The sequence below is a fragment of the Cibotium barometz genome, chromosome 27 (assembly GCF_041138505.1).
Source record: "Cibotium barometz isolate CiBa-2024 chromosome 27, ASM4113850v1, whole genome shotgun sequence".
NCBI classification, from domain to species: domain Eukaryota; kingdom Viridiplantae; phylum Streptophyta; class Polypodiopsida; order Cyatheales; family Cibotiaceae; genus Cibotium; species Cibotium barometz.
This window is the reverse complement of record NC_141072.1, coordinates 33,142,155-33,166,818: the sequence shown is the minus strand read 5'-3', so window position 1 is coordinate 33,166,818 and position 24,664 is coordinate 33,142,155. Positions and strand designations below refer to the sequence as shown.

General features: G+C 46.8%; 1 protein-coding gene across 1 annotated transcript in view; it reads left to right on the top strand.

The window, feature by feature from the left end:
• Positions 1-24,664, top strand: part of LOC147623307 (endonuclease/exonuclease/phosphatase family protein) — an 81,870-nt gene that overhangs the window by 26,695 nt on the left and 30,511 nt on the right. Inside the window, exons 3-5 of the mRNA XM_086821421.1 lie at positions 12,185-12,421; positions 12,541-12,626; positions 12,979-13,094. Coding sequence (XP_086677547.1) covers positions 12,185-12,421; positions 12,541-12,626; positions 12,979-13,094 — 439 coding nt within the window. The remainder of the gene's footprint in view (positions 1-12,184; positions 12,422-12,540; positions 12,627-12,978; positions 13,095-24,664) is intronic.

The window sequence follows — 24,664 nt, the reverse complement described above, 5'->3', positions numbered from 1 at the left end:
CTGATAAGCTTCTGCCCTTTGTTTGACGTCAATGGGATAGATTTTGAAGTTAAGACTTCAAAATTGGAATTCTTCCGAACATTACTGGTATCGGGTCGCTTGGGACACTCGAACCATGATGGTCACTACTGTAGATTGTGCACAGGCCATCTCTTGGAGGTCTGTGGTTGGGTTGCTGGGGACGGGAATCGCGTCGCTATCCGTGGGTGGAACTTTGTTCACGATCGCGGTTCTCACGATCGGGTGTGCGGTCAAGGTTGAAGGTGCGCGAAGCATTTGGTGGTCGATTGGAGGAGTCTCCAAAACAACTTGGCTGGAAATTCGAAGTCAGGTTTTGTTGTTGTTGCTATCGAAAGTTTGATTGCTGTCAAGGTTGTTGTTGACGATCTCCTTGTTGAGAGGTCGAGCGCCTTTGGAATTGATCTTGCTGCGGTTGTTGTCGAGAAGACCGATCTTGATCTTGTCTGGCATTGTGGAAATTAATGTCGTTGATGCGCTTTGCAAACTGAATGGCATCCTGGACTGAGGTTGGGTTGTACTTTTGAAATTCATGTCGTTAGTGATGGATGTAGACCTTCAACAAAATAATGGAGCTTGTTTGCCATTGTGAGATTGGCCACCTCGAGCTCCAACTTAGTGAATTGGGTAACATATGAAGACAAAGAACCATTTTGGGAAAGGTAGCAAAGCTCTGTACGTGCTCGAAAGTCTGCATCTAATGGTTCAAATTGTTTGCGAAGTATCTGCTGAAACTTATCCCAAGTGTGAGTAGTCTTCTGATCGGCTACACGGCGTTGCCACCATAAGAAGGCCGTGTCTGATAGAAGGGAGGAGGCGAAGGCGACTTTCTTGTGCTCCAGCAGATTATAGTTACCAAAGTATAGATTCAGTTTAAAAAAACATTGGTCTATTGTTCTTTTATTTCGTTTGCCATCATACAATTGAGGTGGTTTTAAATCAATTGAGGTGGTTTTAAATCAATTTTCTTAGAGTTATTGGCTTGGAATAAACGCTACAAGATTCTTACATCTTCATTATCGACGAGATCATCTGCAGGGGCCGCCACTGAAGCTCTGGAACTGGAAGGTGAGGGTGCTACTGGAGCTTTTGCCTGGATGCCATCCATTCGGCAAGTCAACTTTTTCATCATATGCTCGAACTGGAGTTGCATCGTCAGCATCTGAGACCGGAGGAGTTGCAACTCGCCAGGTGGTTCAGCACGATCTTCGTCACGATCTAGATTTTCGTCCAGTCGGTCCACATCATTATATGCATCACGACCTTGTCAGTCGTTATCTTCGCCGTGATCTGCCATATCTCGAACTACAACAGCTTCGGCGGCGAGACGGGCTGCTTGAGCCCTAGTGAGGACCATCCAATGGACGGCCCAAAAGGGTTGGCATGTAAGGGAGAGCTCTTGCTGGTGAGGCTGCTAACAACCACCCGGTGAGGTGGTCCCAAGATGAGAGTATGCTGAGCTTGCTAGTTGAAGGAACCGAAGAAGCAGGTACTGCTGGAGAGGCCTCTCAGTAAATAATGGCTCAAGCACAGAGGGTGAGGCCATTGGCGAGGGAACTATCAACCTCTCAGTAAATAATGGCTCAAGCACAGAGGGTGAGGCCATTGGCGAGGGAACTATCAACCGCGGAGTGTATTCAGGAGTAGTGGGCCGACAATGAAAATGGCGAGGAGGCTCCAAAAGATAACGCTCTTGATAACTGCCCAAACGACACCCGTCAATAACTGAGCATAGTGGGTGTCTGGCGAGGATATGGGTGTAATGTTCGAGGTAGCTTGGTTCGGCGAGGATAAATATGTCCCAAAGGCCCCAAAGATCAGCTCTGGGAAGAGGAAAAGCTAAGGATAAATGATAATTTACTCTTGGTTCAGCATCATCATCACCAAAGGGCGACGAAAAGTGCATCGCATAGTCTGCTGCATCATCACGGGTTGGGTCAGACTCTGATTGGGCCTGAGAAGGAGATGCCGAGAGAAGAGGCGGAAGAGTTGGGGCTTTGTGGACCGAGTCGGGAGCCAATAGTGTGTGCTCGAGAGACAGTCTCAGGTTGATGAGAAAATCAGGTTCGACCAAAAAACTGAGGTAAGGCTGGTCATCGTCCATAATATGCGCGGGAGAGAGAAGTCGGGTACCATACGCCAGCCGGAGAAGATTCCGTGCAGGGGAGCAGCCACTGAACGCAACTATGCAGGAGGGGCTGGCCGGTACATTGAACGATATGCATGGTCGTCTTTTTTTTTTCATAAAAAAAAAAAACTCACTTTGGTTGGGCTGGCCGGGCCGTGGCTGGCTGGGCTGCTTTTGTGTCTAAGCAAAGGCTTATTAAAGCCTTATATCGTAAGCCAATGGCCACATTTGTTTTTTTTAAAAAAAATTGCTATTTAAAATAAAAATAAAAATGTTAAAGCTGTCGCTTATAAGAGTTGTGATTCTTCATGAGGGTGCCGATTCGTCCCAAAGGCTACTGTGGATGCCGACTGACGAATGGAGAGTGGTGAAGATGCCAGATTGCGCACGGTACTCGAGTATCTCTACAACATACTATCTTTTTTTTCTTCTCTTTTTTGGCTTTTTACAGAATTTTGGGGGAATTCATAAATTAATCCAAATTGGAAAAATTAGGGGAAATTGGATGGGGCATTCTCTCCTGCTCTTCCATACAACTCTTGCTATACCTAATTCTAAGGCCAATTTGCTGATTTAGGGTTTCTGATTTTTAGGGTTAGGATTAGGGTTTTTTTTAAATGTGGGCATCCTACAGGTTGGAACTTGTTTGCTCTGATACCACTGTGAGGATTTCTATCTCCTAATCCTTCTATTAACTATTCTAATCACATGATTAAGAGCTAGAGAGTCAAGACTTGCAAGATTAAGTCTAAGAACTTGAGTTGATTGAATTGCACATGGGAACCCTCTTTAAATTGGGGCTGAAGAGTTACAATCAAAGAGTCATGTCCCTATGCAGGATCACGTCCTTTCATGAATAGGTGTTGTAACACGCGGAAGCTTTGGGAGTCTTCTTTCAGACCTAAACACTACTGAGAACATGCTGATGCAAACCGTAGACATAAAGGGAGAGGAGAGAGAGAGAGATATGGCTGGAAATTCAGTATATTTCTGATGGTACAAAAAGGTACCTACATCCACAGCCCTAGGCTGCCTTCATACAAAAGGTGAACATCACCAAAATCTACTCCTATACTAGGGACCCATTCCATAAAGAAATGAGTGAATCCTACAATGAGCACATGCCCCTTTTATAGTCCCTTTGGACATCTTGGAGTGCTGGCCGACTGGTCACATAAATCCATAAAGCTGCGTCGCCTGGTCTTCTTGCTATATCTTGATGCGCTTTCGGCCGCCCTGCTATCTGGTACAACCGACGCCTTCTGTAAGCAGCCGATAGCAGCTCCCATGCCTTCCATGCCCTTGCTCCAAGTCCACACTGCCAAACAACACTCTGTGCTCCATGTCCTAGCTCTAATGATCTTTTTCTTGGCTGCCCCTTCTGGATTAGCTCCAGAGAATGTCCATGGCATTTCATGCACATGACATCCCCCTCTGCTAAACTTGATGACGGGATTCCAACTTGTTCTTGGATGACTGTCTTCATCCCACTCTATTCCCGGACTCCGGAGTCCCTCTGTCATCCATCCAACTCTGGCAACCCTTTTCACTGAAAACCCGCCCCGGTCTCCAAAACCATTCTTGACTTTGAATAAGATCTATGCATCTGTTCCATCTAGTCCCCAATCCATTCCTGCCCTGACTCTGAACACTATCTTGGTCTTCATTCCTGGGAAATGAGTCTGGCACTCTCACATCACCCCTTGGAGGATAATCCTCCCTTGGGACCGTTGCCCGATAACCTATCTGGCTCACAAGCCTACCATCCCCTCTGGCTTTGTGGAACACCACCAACAAACCTCCTGGGAGTTCTTCCCGTTCCTGTGTTCCTTGCCTTGGGCTTCGTATTCGTGTACTTTCCTATACCTTGGACCTATACACCATCATATGGGACTGAATCAGTGTTTAGCTTTGCTGAGCCTGATGCTCTAATACCAATGTAACACGCGAAAGCTTTGGGAGTCTTCTTTCAGCCCTAAACACTACTGAGAACATGCTGATGCAAAACGCAGACATAAAGGGAGAGTAGAGAGGGAGAGATATGGCTGGAAATTCAGTATATTTCTGATGGTACAAAAAGGTACCTACATCCACAGCCCTAGGCTGCCTTCATACAAAAGGTGAACATCACCAAAATCTACTCCTATACTAGGGACCCATTCCATAAAGGAATGAATGAATCCTACAATGAGCACGTGCCCCTTTTATAGTCCCTTTGGACATCTTGGAGTGTTGGCCGGCCAGCCGACTGGTCACATAAATCCATAAAGATGCGTCGCCTGGTCTTCTTGCTATATCTTGATGCGCTTTCAGCCGCCTTGCTATCTGGTACAACCGACGCCTTCTGTAAGCAGCCGACAGCAGCTCCCATGCCTTCCATGCCCTTGCTCCAAGTCCACATTGCCAAACAGCACTCTGTGCTCCATGTCCTAGCTCTAATGATCTTTTTCTTGGCTGCCCTTTCTAGATTAGCTCCAGAGAATGTCCATGTCATTTCATGCACATGACAGGTGTCTTTAGACTAATAGTCATGTCCCTTGTGAAGTGGTGTGACTCTTTGAGAGGATGTGTCCCTTGACTGGTGACCACTCGAGAAGGCACAACTCTTCACTTAATGAATAATAATAATATTAGTCACAAATTGTGACAGCTGGCCTTTCGACTAAGAGCATCTGTGACTAGGTTATGCTTACCAAGGATGTACTCATCGAGCCACTTAAGTGCTTGGTGGTCTGTGTTGACTGTGAAAACTCATCCATAAGGAACATGTTTTAAATGTTTGAGTACTGATTGTTGTTCTAGCTCACCTTAAAAGTCTTGGAAAGACGATAGGGAAACTTGCTAGGAGGTTCTGCCCTAGGGACCAAAGCGATATGATGATCCTCAGTATGAGAGGGTGGGAAACTGGGTGGGAGATCATCCTTAAGCAAAATGTCTGAATGAGAAAGGAGATATGCTAACTAAGGGACTGAAGAAGAAGATGAGACAACTGTTATCGATGAGATAGAAGCTATCTGAGCATAAATCAATGCTCCTTCCGCTCCCTTGCGGATAGCTCGTCGGGCCTGGAGTTGAGAAATCAAAGGAATGCCAAGAATGTTCCTATCTCCATGAATCATGACAGGCTCAGGAAAACCTTTAGAGATAATAAAAGTGTCTTGCCCCTAATTGGGAATGGGTTCATATTGACGAAACCACTGGATTCTTAAGATCATGTCACACCCCAAAAGAGAAGAGAGAATGAAATCTTGCTGGAATGAGGCCTTTTGAACTTGAAAAGGAAACTGCTGTGCCTTTTGAGAAATGTGGGTACGGAGACCAGGTGTAAACCCGTTCACCTCCAAATGATAGGGCACTAAGGTATAGCTCATGTTGGTAGCCAATTGGGGAGAGATGGCGTCCTTAGAACTGCCCATGTCAAAAAGGACTATGAACTGGCGGCCTTTGGCAGAGCCATAAACTCGGATTAGGCTTTTATGTGGTTGTAGTCTCACCCTCCTGCTTAGCATCAAGCACCACGGATGGCATGGGATGCAAAGAAGGTAAGAGCTGAACCACATTGGTGGTAGCAGGTGGTCCTGGAGGAGCGAGAGATATTGTGGCAACTGTGGCAGAAGGCTCTTTGGAGGCTTGCTCTGCTTGCCATTTTTGACAGTCCGTCTTACCATGCCCAATGGTATGTCAGTAGAAACATCGGTTTTCTGACCAATATTTCCTTTGCTTCTTTGGAGGAAGATAGCCTCTAGTGATGCCTGCTTTAGCCTTTTCCTCGGGGGTTTTCTTAGGCTTGGATTCCTTACGCCCTGAACTAGAGCTAGGACTGTTGTCTGTCTTAGTGTCTTTAGAAGATGCAGTACCCTTCCTCGGTTGGGGTTTGGTACTAGATTGTGGTTGTTTAGGCTTCCCTCTGTTCATCTTCATTTCGTCATTTTGAGCAAGAGTCAAAGCCTGATCATATGTGCTAGGTTCAAAGTTGCAAAAACTGTGAACCGGATGTTAGGATCTAATCCACGAATGAATTGATTCATCTTAACTTACTCAGATAACCCTAACTGTTGTGCTAAAGTGATAACCTTCCTGACGCCAGTCTTCTTCAAGCCTGCGTTGGGCTTCCTCATAGTCCCGTTTGTCTACTTTTTCTTCTTGCCGTTTGGCTTCATCCTCATCTTTGTTGTTCCATCTGAAAGAAGAGGGTGACAAAGTCAGGGGGTAACTGGAGGAGTGGGTTTTGCTACTGTTGCCTCCAAGAGTAGGAGACGCTCCATAAGAAGCTGGTTTTGTGCTCAGAGTAGAGCTATGGTATCCGTAGGAGGAAGAGGAAGGTCTCCTTCGGGGGAGATGTCTTCCTGCTGATGTGTACTCTCCTACATGTTACTGAAGTCGGTGGTCGTGCCGGAGCGAAGTATGACCATCCAAGGATGCTCTCACGCTAGGATGTGGTGTGTGTGGACAAGCTGAAACTGATACCAATGTAACATGCAACGGAATTATGCGTAATAAAGGATCCTGTCACACAAAGTCTTACACCGCCTTCTTTATCCCGAGTTTCACGAGTCTTTAGCAAACCACTTTTATCACTTCAAACTTTAAGAGATGAGAGAGAGAGAGAGAGAGAGAGATTTGTACACCTTATTGGGTCCCAAATTACCCACTGAAGGGCCCCATCCTATTGCTAGGAGTATTTGCTTTATTATCTTTGAAGAGAATGAATGAAGGACTGACTTGGGACTGTAGATAAGCCAAATGCAAGATCTTTGAAAGACTAAGAGTTGGGCTGAACTGTACACGGTTGTAGAAGCACCAATGATGGCCGATCTCAATGCCTATGCACTCTTCCAATGGAATGTAGGAAGGCTGCAAATCTGAGACTGAGAGACGGGGCTGATTGGGACGGTTCTAGGCTATGTTATGCACTATGAATGAATGATGCCCTTTTCCTTCGCCAAAGTGGCTGTAGCAAAATGATGAGGTGTACGAGTGTTGAAAACTGTTTGTATGCTGAAAACACAAGGCTCTGTAGTGCTTCTTTTGGCTGAATGCTAATAATGCTGTGTTTTGATGATGTATGGCTGAATGCTCAAGCGTTGATGCTCCTTGTGCTGAAGGACTGAAAACGCTTGACTCCAATGATGATGAGATGGAATGAATGATTGCAAAGCTCTGCTATTTACATGCTCTTATGTGCTGGTCGGCTGGCTGTGAACCTGGCTGACTGCCACACGACTTGCATAAATGGATAATGTTGGAATAATATGGTAAAAATGCTAGAATAAATGTTGTAAAATATGGTAAAAATATGGAATAAATATGCAATGGTCTATGTACAAATGAGATGAATGATATGTAAAATGCAACCATGCTCTAATGCAAACCCTAAGGCTTCTATTGACTCTATATGCATGATTGATTCTCTCCAAGTGGGTTAAGGGACTTGCTTGACTGATTGACTCTCTAAGGCTGAGGAATGACCTACGTAACTTGTGCCTGACATATCCTGGACTGAGGATTACAATGGAGTCACGACGTACGACAAATATCAAATCCTAAAGGGTTCTATTGCTATACAGTGTTGCACTGATGATGAGCCATCTTGTCACCATGCACTACAGTGTAGAGTGCATGTGACATAGGAGCATCGGATGTGTAGCAATAGCATAAAATAGAGCACTGAGAGGACATCCTTGTTTGACAGATTTCCCTAACTTCTAGGGGATTGAAAGTTCACCTCCCAAAATGCATTTCGTTGTACCTTCTTGATAGAGCCAGTAAACAACATTTTCATTTTGCACCCAAATCCCATTCTATCCATTACCTGTGCTATAAAATCCCATTGAATAGTATCAAAGGCTTTCGCTATGTCCACCGTAATCATGCAAGCTTTGTTGCTTTATGGGTTGGTTGCTGGGCTGAACATCAAGTTTGCAAAATCAAAGCTCTTACCGTTGAAAAATTATGATCGGCATAGATTACTCTGGCCGTGACTGTCACGTGCACACCCAGTCGGTGTATAGGTGACGGCATTCTAGGCACTCATAAGCATTAAGGAGATAGCATTCATGAGCATCAAGTATTATCCAGGCATTTACAACATGTTCCCAAGCATGGCGTTCAAGCATTGAGCAAGTATTGTGGGCAGCCGACCGGTATGGATATCAATTTACACCAACCGACATAGCCGATAGCAGCATCTAGAGCATTTATAAAGTCGTGAAGACATAGGCAAGCTGGCCGACAACAGTACCTGGCCAACCAGCAGCATAACTCAGCATATAAATAGAAAAGCGCATCAGTCATTGGATTCATCTCTTCATTGTTTGGTGGTCTTCAGCCCAAGACCCTAAGGGGGTGTGGAGTTTAGCATATTCAGCAATCAGCATCATCAGCAGCATAATCATCAGCATACATGAAAGAATGGGTACTATGTTGTGATACCCACAAAGAAATGCTGCAAGAACTGTACAACACTGTATATGGACAGCAAGCATTAAGGAGAAAAGAAGATCATTGCTGAATATCACCAAAAAAGGTAGTACATCATGTGGAGTAGCATGAGGGAGGTCCCGTAGATGCTGCCTATCACTGCAGAAGCTGAAAAGAGAGATAATCTAAGGGAAAAGGGAGCCAACCCTTTTATACTACCTCAGGATGCTGGTCGGCCAGCTGTAGCAGGCCGATAGCATGGCTATAGCAAAAAAATGCTATGAAATGCCTAAAAAATACCAAAAAATGGTAGAAAAAATGATGAAAGGGCTTCATATGGAGCCAAATACAAGCATGAATATGCATGGGAAAGTCCATCTGGGGATGAAATAATTTCCAACAATACAAAGTTCATCCTCCTGCCTCCTACATAGAGGAAAGCCAGCATCTCAAGGGTGGACCTGAGCATTGGAGAAGGGAACCTTTAGTTAGCATTAGCATTCAGCATATCTCTCTCTTCCTGAGATAGATATTCATCTAGGACATTTATAGATCTATTTATAGATCTTCATTGTAACCATTGCATCTAATATAGTTGCATTGCATTGCATTGCATTGACACCATTATCTATCTCTTAAGTATAATTAAGTGAAGTTTAGGTAAGCCTAAGGTTGTTTTACTACGATCAATCTTCCGCATATCACATTGGGATCAATGCATCAGCATAGTAGTCATCCTAGCAGTCAGTCTAGCATCTCGCATCTGCAAGGCATACAGGTTTTACCCATGAGTTCTCTAGGGAAGAATGACATCCATCATCAAAGGAGTAAATGGAGTTTTGGGCTTCAACTGGCAGCAGCAGGGGATTCTCTTTCACATAAGAAAACAGAAGTTTGCTCCAACATCGCCTTAGGAGGTTCAGAGGTTTAGGAACGACAAAGATGGTGTGTGAAAGGATTTCATAGATAGGTTAGTGGTGTTTCAGGTTTTCCGAGCATATCTATCAGTATTTGCCATTCAGTTCCCGTAGTGGAGAAGTTTTTGGGCTCAAAGAATTCAACTCCTGCAGTCGACCTCAGTCCCAGTAGAAGAAGTGGGGCAGTGGTTTCAGTGGAGGGGGATCAATAGAGGAATCGAAAGGTTGCCAGGTGCACCACCCAGCAACAGTTTAGCAGAGAGGAATGTCACGTGCACGCCCAATCGGTGTACAGGTGACATGGCATTCTAGGCACTCATAAGCATTAAGCAGATAGCATTCATGAGCATCAAGTATTATCTAGGCATTTACATCATGTTCCCAAGCATGGCATTCAAGCATTGAGCAAGTATTGTGGGCAGCCAGCTGGTATGGACAACAGTTTACACTAGCCGATAACACTTACACAGCTGATAGCAGCATCTAGAGCATTTATGAAGCCGTGAAGACATAGGCAAGCTGGCCGATAGCAGTACCTGGCCAACCAGCTGCATAACTTAGCATATAAATAGAAAAGCGCATCATTCATTGGATTCATCTCTTCATCGTTTGGTGGTCTTCAGCCCAAGACCCTAAGAGGGTGTGGAGTTGAACATATTCAGCATTCAGCATCATCAACAACTTAATCATTAGCATACAGTCAGCATTTAGTTCATCCTCCTGCCTCCTACATAGAGGAAAGCTAGCATCTCAAGGGTGGACGTGAGCATTGGAGAAGGGAACATTCAGTCAGCATCAACATTCAGCATATCTCTCTCTTCCCGAGATAGATATTCATCTAGGACAGGCATAGATCTATTTATAGATCTTCATTGTAACCATTGCATTTAATATAGCTGCATTGCATTGCATTGACACCATTGTCTATCTCTTAAGCATAATTAAGTGAAGTTTAGTTAAGCCTGAGGTTGCTTTACTACGATCAATCCCCCGCATGTCACAATGACAAATTGTGCCACCTAGATAGTCAGGCATCTTGAATACCCCATTGGATGGGAGATCTCCCTTAAAGAAGGGATTGGATGGGTGATGCAGAAGCTACATCACAAAATTGAATATCGGAAGTTGTCTACTTGGCCTTTGCATGTACGTGTGCGAATAGTGCAATCTATAATCATGGCGTATGTGCAATTCTATCTCTCTTTGCTGCTTGGGTCTCGCAGATAGATTGACATTTTCATGTCTAAATCCTTGGAATGCTCGTGAAAAACAAAAGCGGACAGAAAAGCCCTTCGTTTGATGAAGAAAGATTTGGTTCGCTCACCCAAGATGCATGGTGGTCTTAATATTCTCAATATCCATTATCATGTTCTCGCGAGAAAGCCGATGCTTCTACCTGATTTTGTGGCACAATCAAAGCCATGGGCTTGCATGTCGGGCAATATGTGTGTTTCCATGCGTATAGAAGCATATGGACCCGTTATGATGATATAGTTTTTGGACATTTTGATGGCAAAATCACAGGTTCTCTCTTTGCTACTACACTCATTCAGAGCTCGAAAGCTTTGTTGCACCACTTATATTGGTCGGGCCGGCTCCCAAACCAGGGAAACTCTTTAGCTATGGAGAATATTCATTGGAGTAGGGTGTCTAAAGTGCCTCTTGCATTATCTCAGCCAAGGAAGGCCTATAAACTTTTTGAGCTTGGAATTCGCCACATACGGGATGTTATTGATGAGCATGGTATGGTTTTTTTCGTTTCCTTGAGCAGTCCGACATTGTCACTTGGGATTGCATCATAGGTCAATTTGGAGGGTCATTATGGAAATGATGCAGCCATTACAGCTAGTGCTTGCACTTCAAGAACAAGACAGACTTATTGATTGGCTTTTTGATAGGCAGTTTCTTGGATATACACCTCTTCCTTTTTATCAGCTCTCAGTTTCTAGGGCATACAAGTTCCTTTTGTCCCCCCCTTGGATTCGTGAGCATGCGAATCATCTTTGGAAGATGTCTAAATTCTTGCCTTGGTGGAGAGCAGCATTGGGAAGGATATGGAAGAGCAAATTGCCATTGAAGCAAGGACTGTTTCTATGGAGATGTATTATGGGTGTTTTTCCGGTGGGGATTCTTTTGGCACATAGACACATTGCTTCGGCCTCTTGTAGGCGATGCTCTCACCCATATGAGACAGTGCCCCATCTTCCCTGGTACTATTCCCACTCTCGAGCCCTCCTAGACAGATTGTCTGTCAAGGGGCCTACGCGCACCGATTTCCAGGTAGACTTTTTGGGAGGCAGTTTTGGCTTTTTGGTTGACTCTCTCCTACATTGCCAGCTTATGCAATCTTCTTGCATTGGACGAGATCCTGGGCTTTCTGAACTGTCTATCATGTTTGGAATCAGCTGCTTTTTTTTGTTGTTCATGTCGACCCTTTTTCTTTCTTCTATAGATCTCTTTAGCAGTCTCTCAGAGATTCTTATGATCTTGGAGAGCTTGCTTTTCCGCAGCTTGAAGTGCGTTCCCACTGTTTCTGATCTGAGTCCTGGCTGTCCCGCTCTGGTACAGCTATGATTGTACATTTCTTTTATCAATGAAGCAGTGGTTTCACTAAAAAAAGTGTGTGTGTGTGGATGTTATGGAACAACAATCGTATTAATTTGCAAGCGAGCTCTCACTGATCTTATTTCTTTGCTCTTAGGTGTGGCAACATTTTGTCGAATACCTGTTACAACATCATGCACGTCTGGAATTCTACCCATTGCTGCTGATGAAGGTTTCACTGGACTTTTACATTGCTCAAAGGGGGGTGAAATAGAGGGGGGTCACTCGAGAGTTGGCTGCTATGGTGATGTTTTGAACATGACAACGTCGAGGGAGGAGCTTCTTTGTTTAGATACTGAGGGCCGTTGTGTGGTCACGGACCATGGCTCTTTCGGTTAGTCCCAATCAACTGCCTTTAAGAGTGAAGACTAATGCAAATCTGTGTCTTTGATTATAGAAAGGCACCTAAGTTTGAATCACTAAGCTCCTACCTTTCTTGGATGACATGAGTAGTGCTTTTCAATATCTATGGACCATGTGTCCAATGTGGAGATACAAAGCGCATGGAGTTCAAGTTAAACTTCTACCGAGCATTGCAGGTATGTGCTGGAGCTCAATGCTCCACCCTCTATTTTGGGTTCACATGTCTGCCACTCGGTGTTGTTCACCTTCAGGTGGACATTTAGGGGGTGCATGCATGTGTGTTGTGTTAGATATCAATGCTCCACCCTTATAAAGAACACAGGTGGGATTACTGTATGACATGCTGAAACAACTTGGTAAATGTTGAGCTTTTGATGGAAGCTCAGGTTTGGCAGCGTGGTGCTCTTTTGCATTCATTCTCTCTATGTTTTTTTTCCCTAACAAGCTTGAGAAGCAGGGATGCTGTTCACTAAACTGCTTCTAATGCCTTACCTTCCTAGCTTTACTTACTTACCTTTCATGGTGCAGTGTCGGTGGGAGAGCCTTATTAAAGCAGGCAAGAGACTCATTATTGTTGGGGACCTGAACATTGCTCCTTTTCCAATTGACTCGTGTGATCCAGGACCAGAATTTAACTCTAATCCGTAAGGTCCTTTCTGTATGTTTGACTCAAAGCTGAACATGCTCATCCAAAGATATAAATCTCAAATTAGTTTGATACAAAAACCAAAGAAATCATTGTTTTTGTCTAAACGACCGTGCATAAGAGTCTTTATTGGTGATTCATCCAAAGCACTCCATTATACACAGTGGCATGTGACACAAGCACTTTTTTTTGTTTTCTATTTTTTTTTCCCAGAAAAAAGTTAGTTAAAAATCAAACAGCCAAAGGCTACATGTACATGCTGAGAGCCCTCAAAAGAGGTGAAGATAAAAGCTGGGTACGGCCGAGCTGTCTGGTTCCACCATTGTCCAGGTCACGCTGCCACTGCCACCAGCTGAGCCTCCACAGCAAGTGCTCAACCTGCTTTGTGTTTTCCAGCAGCAACGCCTCTGCTGTGTTTCTTCCCAGCAGTGATCAGCACCACTCAGTGTTCTCAGCCTATCTGCCACCCAACAAAAGGGTGCGTTTTCGCTGTCCCCCCTGCTTCTCCTAGCACCAGCCCACCATCAACACCTTGCGCTTCAGCTCATCTCCACCTCTGCCTCTGGTCGCACTATTGATGCTGCCTCAGTCCATCATCTTCAGCACGCAAATGATCTCTGGAGTTTTTCTGAGTTAACAGCACCAACGGCTAGTCCGTGCTCACTGCTCCCTGGGTGTTCCCTTGGTGGCTGGCTGCTTTTGGAGGGAAACTACCTCATACAATCACGGGTCGAGGCAGGGCCTGGGGGGGTGTTTTGCGAGAAAGCCAAACAGGAGGCCTGTAGTGCCAAGTGATCTTGCTGTACTGATCAGTGAGAAAAGGACCCTGGCGCCAATTGTGTAGAAAAGCCTCTAGCTGCCTATGCATGTGATCCGAAGCTCCCTGAAGCTTCTCCCACTAACCGCGGAGGGTATGAATGATCTCAGTCCAAATGGAGCAGATGGACTCAGCTTGGGGGGGGGGGGATGCCGTCAATGGCCTCGCTGCATCGGGCCCACCATATATGCTATGCAACAATGCTGTTGATGATCTTCCATCTCCGACTAATGCTTGGAGATCAGGTCTCTGACAAGCGTCAAAGGTCTGGATTCCCAAAGCCATAGCTGCCAAGAGCTATCACGAAACACCTTGGCTGAAGGAATTTGGGGCAAGTTTGGCAGCTCTTCTTATTTATTTTGCAAGCCCTCTCTCTCTCTCTCTCTCTCTCTCACACACACACACACACACAAATGGCTCGCTACACAGTGCACACACACACACACACGCTGGGAACCAAAAATCAGCCTTGTCCACCCCTTCTCTTGCACATCATTTGTGTTCCTAACCACTTATGGGCTGTGTTACAGCAATTCTATTTTCGAAGAAATATTGGATCAAGCTCCCTATTACTGTACCGGCCTAAGTACTTGCTGTACCAGCCTCTGTATCAGCTGTACCAGCCTCTATACCGGATGCACCAGCCTTTATACCTGCTGTACCAGCATTTGTACTTGCTGTACCAGCTGTACCGGATGCCCTAAGTGCTGCATCAGTCTGCTGTACTTGATGTACTGGCTGTACCGGATGCCATAAGTGCTGTACCAGCCTGCTGTACTTGATGTACCGGCTGTAGCAGATGCCTGAAGTGCTGTACCAACCTGCTGTACTTGATGTCCACACTGTACCGAATTGTATTGGCTGTACCGTCTTCTTTATGGCTAAGGTTATGTGGATTTTCTGTCTTGATTATTATTTGGCATTTCCATAGTTGATTATTGGCAAGGAAGAATCAGGACCTGCACATGATATTGGCCAGGTTTTATGAGACTAGGATTTTTTATTTTTAAATTTTCGCGGGAAAAAAATCCTTCTATTAGTTAAAGAAAAAACAGCCACAAAGGGCTAGATACAACCACGAAGGGCTAAATACAGACTCGCCTCATTTAAGGGCGGGTATAACATGATCATAAGGGGGAAGAGATGCTTCTCCTTCGGCTGGCTGCTCTGTGAGGAGAAATGGGGTCACCGCCTCTATATGTGAGGAAAGGGCTAGGCCTCCAAAGCCTCAAGAAAGCTCCCCGCCGCTTCCGCATGCGGTCAGAACCTCCCTATAACTTCCCCCACTGACCGCGGAGGGTGTGAATGATATCAAGCCATATGCTCCTGATGGTCTTAGCCGGCAGAGTGTAGGTACCCTCGATGGCCTCGCTGCATCTAGCACGCCAAATGTGCTAGGTTGCTATGCTACTGCAAATCTCCCATCTCTGGCATGAGCCCTGTCGCCAGTCGCGTGTAGGTGGGGCTGTGACTGGTATTGCTGCAATACGATGGTGGGAGACCTGAAGGCCTAGCCCTTCCCCTTCCTCCTCGTAAGCCCTGACCACTCCAGCCTTTGTGGCCCAGGTGACAGTGCCCCATGTAATGATCTGGGTCGATGACCTGTTCATAGCGAAGATAGGAAGAATCCTCTGCCAAATCTGCTGAGCCTTCGGGCAATTGCAAAGGCAATGTCTCTAAGACTCCTGGGGGTGGCCGCACCGCAGCCAAGCTGCTGGCTGACCTCCAACTGCCAGCTAAGTACCGACGGCCAAACTCCTATGTGCCATCAACCAAAGAAAGAGGGTGATCTTTCTAGGCCGAAAGCTGTCCATAGTCTCTTCCAGAAATCGGAAAGGAAGCGTTGTGAGAGGCCTTAAGACTGCCAATGTGTTGCTGCTGCCGGTGTGCCATCTATCTCAGGCATCTGGATCTTGTGGCTAGCCGCGCTGTATATGCAAAGAAGGGGGCATCCAGAGTCTCCTCCCTCTATGGATCATGCCAAGTTCACTCTCCCGGGTTCCACTAGAGGTGCGTGAGAGGTCAGCACTCCGAGATCCATAGCTGCCATAATCTCTCCCTGGCCACCTTGGCCGGTGTTGGATCTATGTGCCATTCCCGTGCCCGAAAACCAATCACCCTCACCCTCTGCAAGGTGCAGCCACTGAAATTCTCCAAAGGAAACTCAGATCTCTCTAGTCTGCCATGGGATCCAATAGAAAAAGTGAGCAGACCGTTGTCCTCATTTGCTCCGTGGGCCGCCACTAGGATATCGTGTCTGGTAAACACGCATAGCCACACTGGGGGGTCGGGTCTGGGGGAGTCAGCCACTCCTGAGGGAGTTGAGTTGATGTTGATGTCGATGCTAAGCCTATCTGTATCCCGAATCCCTATTAGGTCTCTCTCCTGCACCTTTGGGGATAATTGCCTATGGGCGATCCAATCTCCAAGAGACTTGGTTGGTCCCCTGCTCAAGGCGCCCCAAGAAACGTGCGGTCGGGCCCCTAGCATGTGGCCACTGGGTAAACAGATCAGGGGGTTCCAGACCAAAGGCTACCGAAGCCTCTCCTTTGATGCAACTGGAGCTATCTGTCTGAGGGCGGGCCCAAGGTGCTCCCAAAGCATGAAGTAAGCTGGCTGCAAATCTGTCCTCAAAAGCCAGGCTAAAACCACGGGCTCGCATCCCTGTGAAGATCCATTTGGTACTTTGTGGCCAAGGGCTCCCAAGACTCGGAGTGGGGGGCTGAAATCCGGGCCAATAGGAAATCCTACGTCCTCGAGGGGCCGAAGGATGGGGACCAGAAAGTATGACTCCTGCTTGGAAGAATCTTCTTGCATTTGCGGGTGCGCCTCTCTGAGAGATGATGCTCCTGGAGGAAAAGAATGTCTATGGGTCCCCCCACTATGGCCCTCTCAAGCTCGCCTCGTCTATGAAAGCACTGAGGCCCCCCTAAACCCGGAGTGTTCCATGAAACAATCCGCATATCAATCGCGGTGTGATGCGGCACTAGCAGAACTGCCCTCCACTCAAGAGTCTTGGGCGAGGGTTTAGACTGGGAATAATCGCAATCTGTGCGGGGGCGAAGGCGCGCTAGGTGGGCGCTAATCCTTTCCTCCATGTGATGCCACTCTATACAAGCACGCGCATATGCATGCTCTGAACTCCATGGATCACAATAGAGGTATCTGTAAAAGGGGGGAAGAGGTACTGCAACAGAAGTATGCATGAACACAAAGAACAACACCTCCAGATTGGAGACTACCATCTCCCCGTCCTGGCCTCGATGGGCTGAACCTCCAAGCTCCATTCTAGCCAGAGGCCAAAAATGGGTGAGAATGTCGGTGATGCGGAGATCGTGGAGATGGTGGGAGAGCTCAACTGCCTGACCCTAGATGGCAGCTGCCACTAACTTAGGATCCCACTGTCATGGCCCTGTGAAAATGGAGCAGGACAAGTGTGGGCATGGTGGTTGCAGAGTCAGAATATTTTTTGATTCACATGGGGGGTGCCCGGACAGTGTTTAAGATGTGTGGACATCCCTAGGTGTGAAGGGGGGAACTAGAAACATTAAGTTTTAATGTTTATTGGAGTTTGCCCCTAGGCCTTAGTGACCCTAGGAACTTATTAAAGTTTGGGGCCCTAGGGATTAATTTGGGGGAGGAGTGTTTCTCTCTCCTCTCTCTCTCTCTTCCCTTTTTGGGAGTCGTGGAGTAAAAGAGGAGTTTCCTTCATGCGCATGTTCCCTAGCGTGGAAAAGAGGAGGAGAAGGGCTGTTGGAGAAGTCGTGTTGCTGCTGCTGATTTTCTGAGTGCAAACCAGCCGTACAGCACTGTACGGCCAGAACTGTGCAAGCACTCTCTCTCTTTCTCCTCTGTTGCTGGCTGCGCACAGGAACTGCTGCTGGAATTCTCTGCGCACAGGCCAGTACAGGCTGTACCAGCAAGTACACAGCCCGTACAGCCCTGCACGACAGCCGTACAGTGTACAGACAGGGCTGACGCACGCTTTTCTGAGTTCTGAAGCTGCAGGCGGCGCTTGTCAGGTGGCTGGACAGACCTGAATACTCTGATTCAGGTTGGTACAGGAGTGGACAGCAGGCTGTTTGTGCAAGTACAATTCCTGGCACGTATCCCGAGGCGGTACAGACGGGTACTGTGCTGATTTTCAGATCTGTACTTTCAAGGACAGCATAGGAGTGAGCATCAGGAGGAGGATACAGGCAAGTGCAAGCACACGTGTGAAGCAGGGTTGTGGATTCAAGTGCCTGCAAGCACAGATTGGTGCTGTTGCTTCCTCCAGTGTTGTTTCACGAGCTGAACTTGGTAAGCTCTGTTTCTGTTCATCTATCTCTCTTTCTACTGCTTGATGTCTATTGCAGATATGTGTTATCTGGCCCCTTGTGAGAGGAGGGGTATGGCAGATTGACAAGGGATTAAGACAGAGATTGGACAGCACATGTGTGATTGAGCTGAGAAGATGTATCATGCACTTGAGTTATGCCAGATGTATGTCCATGGCTGGCCTGCTTTGTGATCTTGGCTGATCAGAGGAAGGCACAGTGTGTTGCTTGAGGACACAGATCTGTGTGCATGGATCCTCTGTGCTGAGAAGGATTTGTGGGCCGTCAGATTGGACTTACAGGTGTAAACTCTTGGCTGGTCTTTGTGTTGTACTCAGCCATCCATATTATTTTAATTGAATAAAGAAATACCGCAAGGGGCGCCAAGCTTTGGGGCCAACAGGTGTCGCTGTGTTTTCAGATTTGGGCACTCTAGCTCCAATCTGTGTTTTGTTTCTCATCTAGACTACAAGTGGACGGGTGATTGCTCCTACCGCACTCTGGTTTTCTATCAGAGGCCGGTTTCACCCACTCTGTCTCGGGTGTTGCATTGAAGGGGAAAGAGAAGATCATCGTGCCATTATCTGGCGTAGAGGGCTTGGAGTGGTGAAAAACGACACATACATACCCGAACAAGGCTACTGTCTCGTCAAACATGTCGGTCCCTTTTGTCGGCAGACACCGGAAGAAACTATAATCTATAGACTGTCCCAGGATCCTGGGGGCCCCACCTGAGGACTCTAGCGGGAGAGCCCTCACTGGGGAGGCGGCAATGGTCATCTCTACCGGCTTGGAGAATCGGTGAATCAAGCGACGGAATGATCCTGCCGGTTACTTCGCTCCGGGTCAGGGGCTGCTGGGGGGTGACGCGAGTGCTTTGGAGAGGCAAAAGGGGGGGGGGGGGGGGGGGGTTGGAGGGAGGGCTCGGATGAATAAGGCGGGGCCGAGTGCACTGCGGCGGGTAAAGTCGGTTTCGAGACAGGAGGAGGAGGAGGTGAGAGAGGGCAGAGAGGCCGGGGAGGGATGCTACTGTGAGGGATCCATCTGAGAGGAAAGTTGAGGGGAGGGGCCTATTGGGGGCTCAGAGAGGCCGGCCGGCCTCTCAAAACAGTGGGGGTTGGGGGAGGGGATCTTGACGAGGGATCGGCCGCCATACTTGTGGGGCCGGAGGGGCCTGCTCTGGGGTTGGAGAGGGTGCGTCACCAACGGGAGAATGCTGAGATAAATGCTCATAACGTTTCTCTAACAGAACCAAATCCTCCTGAGATCTACCAGCATGCGCGGTCAGCGGCGGCGCTCGGCTCTGGTTGTCGTCTGGCAGCCCGGGCGCGGTTCAACCGTCCACCATTCACCGTCCGCTGGGTCACCCTAATTCGGGGCCTGGTGCTTTGCTGCCTGAGGACCTACCCCTCTCTCTACCCCCTGGTGAGGGTCAGCACGAGAACTAGGGGGAGGAACCACCGGTCTCTTGGACTGTCGTCGAGGGCAAGCTCTAGCTAAATGACCCATTTGTTTGCAAATAAAGAATTGGCCTGGAAGGCTAGAGTACTCCATGCGCTGCTATATGGGGTCTTCTTGGAGGCTAGGAATAGATATACAATGCGGTACAGACTCCGGCGAGGCCACACAGATGCAAAGGGATGGAATCCTAGCTGCCCTCGCTAGGGTTGAAGCAGCGGTGGGGGGAGACTTCATCACTCTCCTGATGGCACCACTAATCACCAGGAGAATAGGAAGGTACTCCTTCCTAAGGCCTGGGAAGCAAACTGGCCTGGGAAGCAAACTGCCACTGGGAAGCCCGAAATGCCAGCCAATGGGTCAGACATAGGATCGAAGCCGTGCTGCCACCGTGCAAAGAAGTCCTGCGCCATACGCAGTGCAAGGGGACTTAGCTGCATGACTCGGACTGATGCCAATGGCAAGCCAAACTCCACCTGGTAGTATACGTGCCCCAGAGGGTGAATATTGCTGATCTTTGTAGGTTCGCCAATGAGGCTGGCTTGAAAAAGATCCTTGAGCTGTCCGCGCACAGGGCGGCTACCAACAATTTCGTAGACCAGGGTGGAGCCCTCAAGTGAGGCAACAATTGTGGCAAGAACCTGTAGATCCCGCTTCGGAGAAGGAAATGCAAGTAACGGCGGCTTGGGTTGGGGATGACGGAGTGGCTACCATGGAGTCCTCCTGAGAGTGAAGACCATAATAAACCAAAGCATGCCGAATAAATTTGAAAACCCTAGAAGCTAGAAAGCAACAACCTGCACGGGAGGGGAGAGAGGAGAGGGGCAGGGAAACGAAGAGGGAAAGGAAAGAAAAAAGAGAGAGGGGGGAGGGGGGGGGGGGGGGGGGGCGATGCCAGGCAGGCACGGGGGGATCAATGGGAGTGTGCACGACCAATTCCATTGTTCCTTTGTACTTATTCTATTGCAATAATATTCAAACTTATGAGACCAGGATTTGTGTTCATTGTATATGATTATGATGATATGGTATTGTATGTGGATAATCTGGTTTTGCCCAAATCTAGGAAAACTCCCAAAGCTTGTACCTAGAATAAAAATACCTTTGAAGGGGGGTCACGTGTCCATTGTGCAAGTTTTTATTCTCAGCTTTGTGGATTGTAGTTAAGTGGTTGTGGCCATGAATACACATTGACGGTATAACAAAATGTGTCAAAGGCCTTAGTTCCCCAGGCGGTTTGGTTTCATAGTTTCCTCCAATTTTGATGATAACCCACTGGGCTCTACCCTAGACAATGATACCTGAATCCAAAGCTGAGGGGAGCAACTGCTCATTGACTGAGATGCAAACACCCCCCTAGTTCCCCTTTGGCGTGACTCTATCCAGGCAAGACTTTCCTGCATCTATGGGTCCGTCTTGTGTAAAGGTGGTGATCATGAAGGAAAAGAATGCCTGGCGCAGGCGATGCCAGGTAGGCACGGGGGGGTCAACGGGAGCGTGCACGACCAATTCCATTGTTTCTTTGTACTTATTCTCTTATGAGACCAGGATTTGTGTTCATTGTATATGATTATGATGATATGGTATTGTATGTGGATAATCCGGTTTTGCCCAAATCTAGGAAAACTCCCAAAGCTTGTACTTGGAATTAAAATACCTTTGAAGGGGGGTCAGCCCATTCCGATGACCCTAGTGTCGTGTCTAGTGTGCAAGTTTTTATTCTCAGCTTTGTGGATTGTAGTTAAGTGGTTGTGGCCATGAATACACATTGACGGTATAACAAAATGTGTCAAAGGCCTTAGTTCCCCAGGCGGTTTGGTTTCACTGTCTCCTCCAATGCTGATGATAACCCACTGGGCTCTACCCTGGACAATGGTACCTGAATCCAAAGCTGAGGGGAGCAACTGCTCACTGACTGAGATGCAAACACCCCCCTAGTTCCCCTTTGGCGTGATTCTATCCACGCAAGACTTTCCTGCATCTATGGGTCCATCTTGTGTAAAGGTGATGTTCATGAAGGAAAAGAATGCCTGGTGGCAGGCGATGCCAGGCAGGCACGGGGGGATCAACGGGAGCGTGCACGACCAATTCCATTGTTCCTTTGTACTTATTCTATTGCAATAATATTCGAACTTACGAGACCAGGATTTATGTGTTCATTGTATATGATTATGATGATATGGTATTGTATGTGGATAATCCGGTTTTGCCCAAATCTAGGAAAACTCCCAAAGCTTGTACCTGGAATAAAAATACCTTTGAAGGGGGGTCAGCCCATTCCGATGACCCTAGTGTCGTGTCCATTGTGCAAGTTTTTATTCTCAGCTTTGTGGATTGTAGTTAAGTGGTTGTGGCCATGAATACACATTGACGGTATAACAAAATGTGTCAAAGGCCTTAGTTCCCCAGGCGGTTTGGTTTCATAGTTTCCTCCAATTTTGATGATAACGCACTGGGCTCTACCCTGGACAATGGTACCTGAATCCAAAGCTGAGGGGAGCAACTGCTCACTGACTGAGATGCAAACACCCCCTAGTTCCCCTTTGGCGTGACTCTATCCAGGTAAGACTTTCCTGCATCTATGGGTCCGTCTTGTGTAAAGGTGGTGTTCATGAAGGAAAAGAATGTCCACTGAGCCTCCAACCACGGTTCTTTGCAGCTTGTAATGAAAACCCTCCTCCAGCTATGAAAGCGGGACCCACCCATCCCATGAATATTCAAAGAGACAATCCGCATGGCTAGGGAGGATGGAGTGAGTCTTTCTTGGCACACCCTTTGCAAGTGGGGTTTTCAGAGATGTTTTGGAGGGGGAGTAGTTGCAGTCTATATGGGGTGTTGGATTTTATAGTTGGATTACCTTGGACTAGTAGGGGCCATGATTCAATTTGGGTCAGTATTGACCGATTGACGAAGACGGATTGGGGAGGCGAACTAGTTGAGTTTCGTCAAGAAGAGGACTGACTTTTGTGATTCTTTGAAAGGGCTATGTGAGACCGACGTTGTGTAGGTCAATATTGGCAGAAGGTCTAGGCAGGGAGCTCCATTTGATTACACCAGGACTCAGGGATCATACCCTTCATTAGGGTGATTATTTGGTCAGTACCTCTATTGGAACAGGATGTTCTAGGTTGATATGTCAAGGTATCGGATAATGCTGAGACTAGGAGAGGATCCTTTAGCACGCTTCACTCCTACAACAAGATATCCAGGGATACATTAGACCTGATTTTAGGGATGGAGGAGCGTTATTTCTCTAGAGATCCCAAGAATTAATGGGAGATTATACCCATGAATTGTTGGATTGCCACAAACCAGTAGCGGGCATGATGCTATCTGGGTGATGATATATGATTGTGGGGACAATCGAGATGGCACAACATTTGTTGGGGAGCATTTCGGGTTGCACGGTTGAGTGATAATCCTCAGTCTGTCAGGCAGCAAGAGGATAGACCAGGGCTCGGTGGAAATGCTTTTTCTGCATATCTCCAAGAGGCCATATGATTGGTCAATTATGCCTATGAGGTGCTTAGCATGATGATAGGTATGTTTGGTATGGCTATTGCTAGATTCCTTGACATTGAAGGACTTCATGGTATGATAGCTTTTGCTAGATGCTCTATCACGGATCGCTGCCCTAGATAGAGTGAGTATTCTTAGGGATCGCGACCCTAGATGAGAACACTCAGATGTATTTGTTTACCTAATAATTCTACGTGTGACATGGAAATATGTTATGTTGTCCCCTAGGTACAAAGATTATTACCACAGCCAAGTATGGATAAGTAATTGACTGGAACTGACTCTAAGGATTCAGGTGCTACCAGACTTTTCGAGTGAGGGAAGTGGTGTGACTTGTTGAGGTTTTGTGATCTGTTGATTTTTTCCGCAAGATTTGGAGTTCACATTGAGGCTTCAGAGACAAAGGATCATTTGGATTGTTTCTGATGGGTTTGATTGTGAGCAAGATTTCAAAGACAGAGAGCTCGGTTGGGGCTTGTCTTTGATTGATGATCATGGGAGGATATTTGATAGCTCAATCTAGTCAAAGTTCTAGTGAGACTTTCTCAAATCACTTTACACAAGAGTAAAGGCTTGAAGGGGGGAGTATGTTATGTACCTGGACACTAATCTATGGATTTGGAAACTAATCTAGCAGGGTTAGGGAGCCCTACGATTAGGGATTAACAGGTTGATACTTGGCTAGGGTTCCTGAATTGATAAAACAAGCTTAATGGCCTTTTATAGTGAGGTAGCTATTTATGGCGTAGTTATCACTATATAAGTGAGGTTATTATTGAGACATAGTTGTGTGGATGCACCACTAATCGTTTGGCTCGGCTTGGACTAAGAGAGCATACATGCTACATAGGCTGGCGTGTCGAAGGTCTACAGGTGGGCTTCGGTGGTATGGGATGTTGGAGTTAGACATGGGCCTATGGGATTGTGCTGGAGCCCTAGGGAGGGTTCAATGTACAGGAAAAATGGTTGGGAGGCCTAAAAAGGGTACTAACTCTGTACAAGTATGGCATTGATGATGAGCCAATGTCACCTCAGTGCATGGGTGCATGTGACACAATGATTGTTTGTAGTACAAGGACAATCTTTGTAGGGGCAAGGACATGGATTTCCCACATCAACTTCGATGTTTTTGTGTTACTATCAAGAGCACCAAATTTTGCCAGGTTCCTTCCTCTAGGTGAGCACCCCATCAACAACAATTCCGACATCAACTAAGAAAACTCCCTTTGAGGTAGTGTATGCTTATTCAATTTGGAAACACATTATCAAAGCATTGAAGCCTTCCACAAACCATTATGGTGCAAAACAAGCACTGCAGGATCTTGATCAAATGTTGAAGCAAATTCATAAGGAGATCAAGAAGGTTCAGCCATGCATTCCGCACTTGGATGCCACGTGGACATATCTGTGCAACAGATGTAATCTTAGAGTGGTAATTGGTCCTTTGTGAGCCCT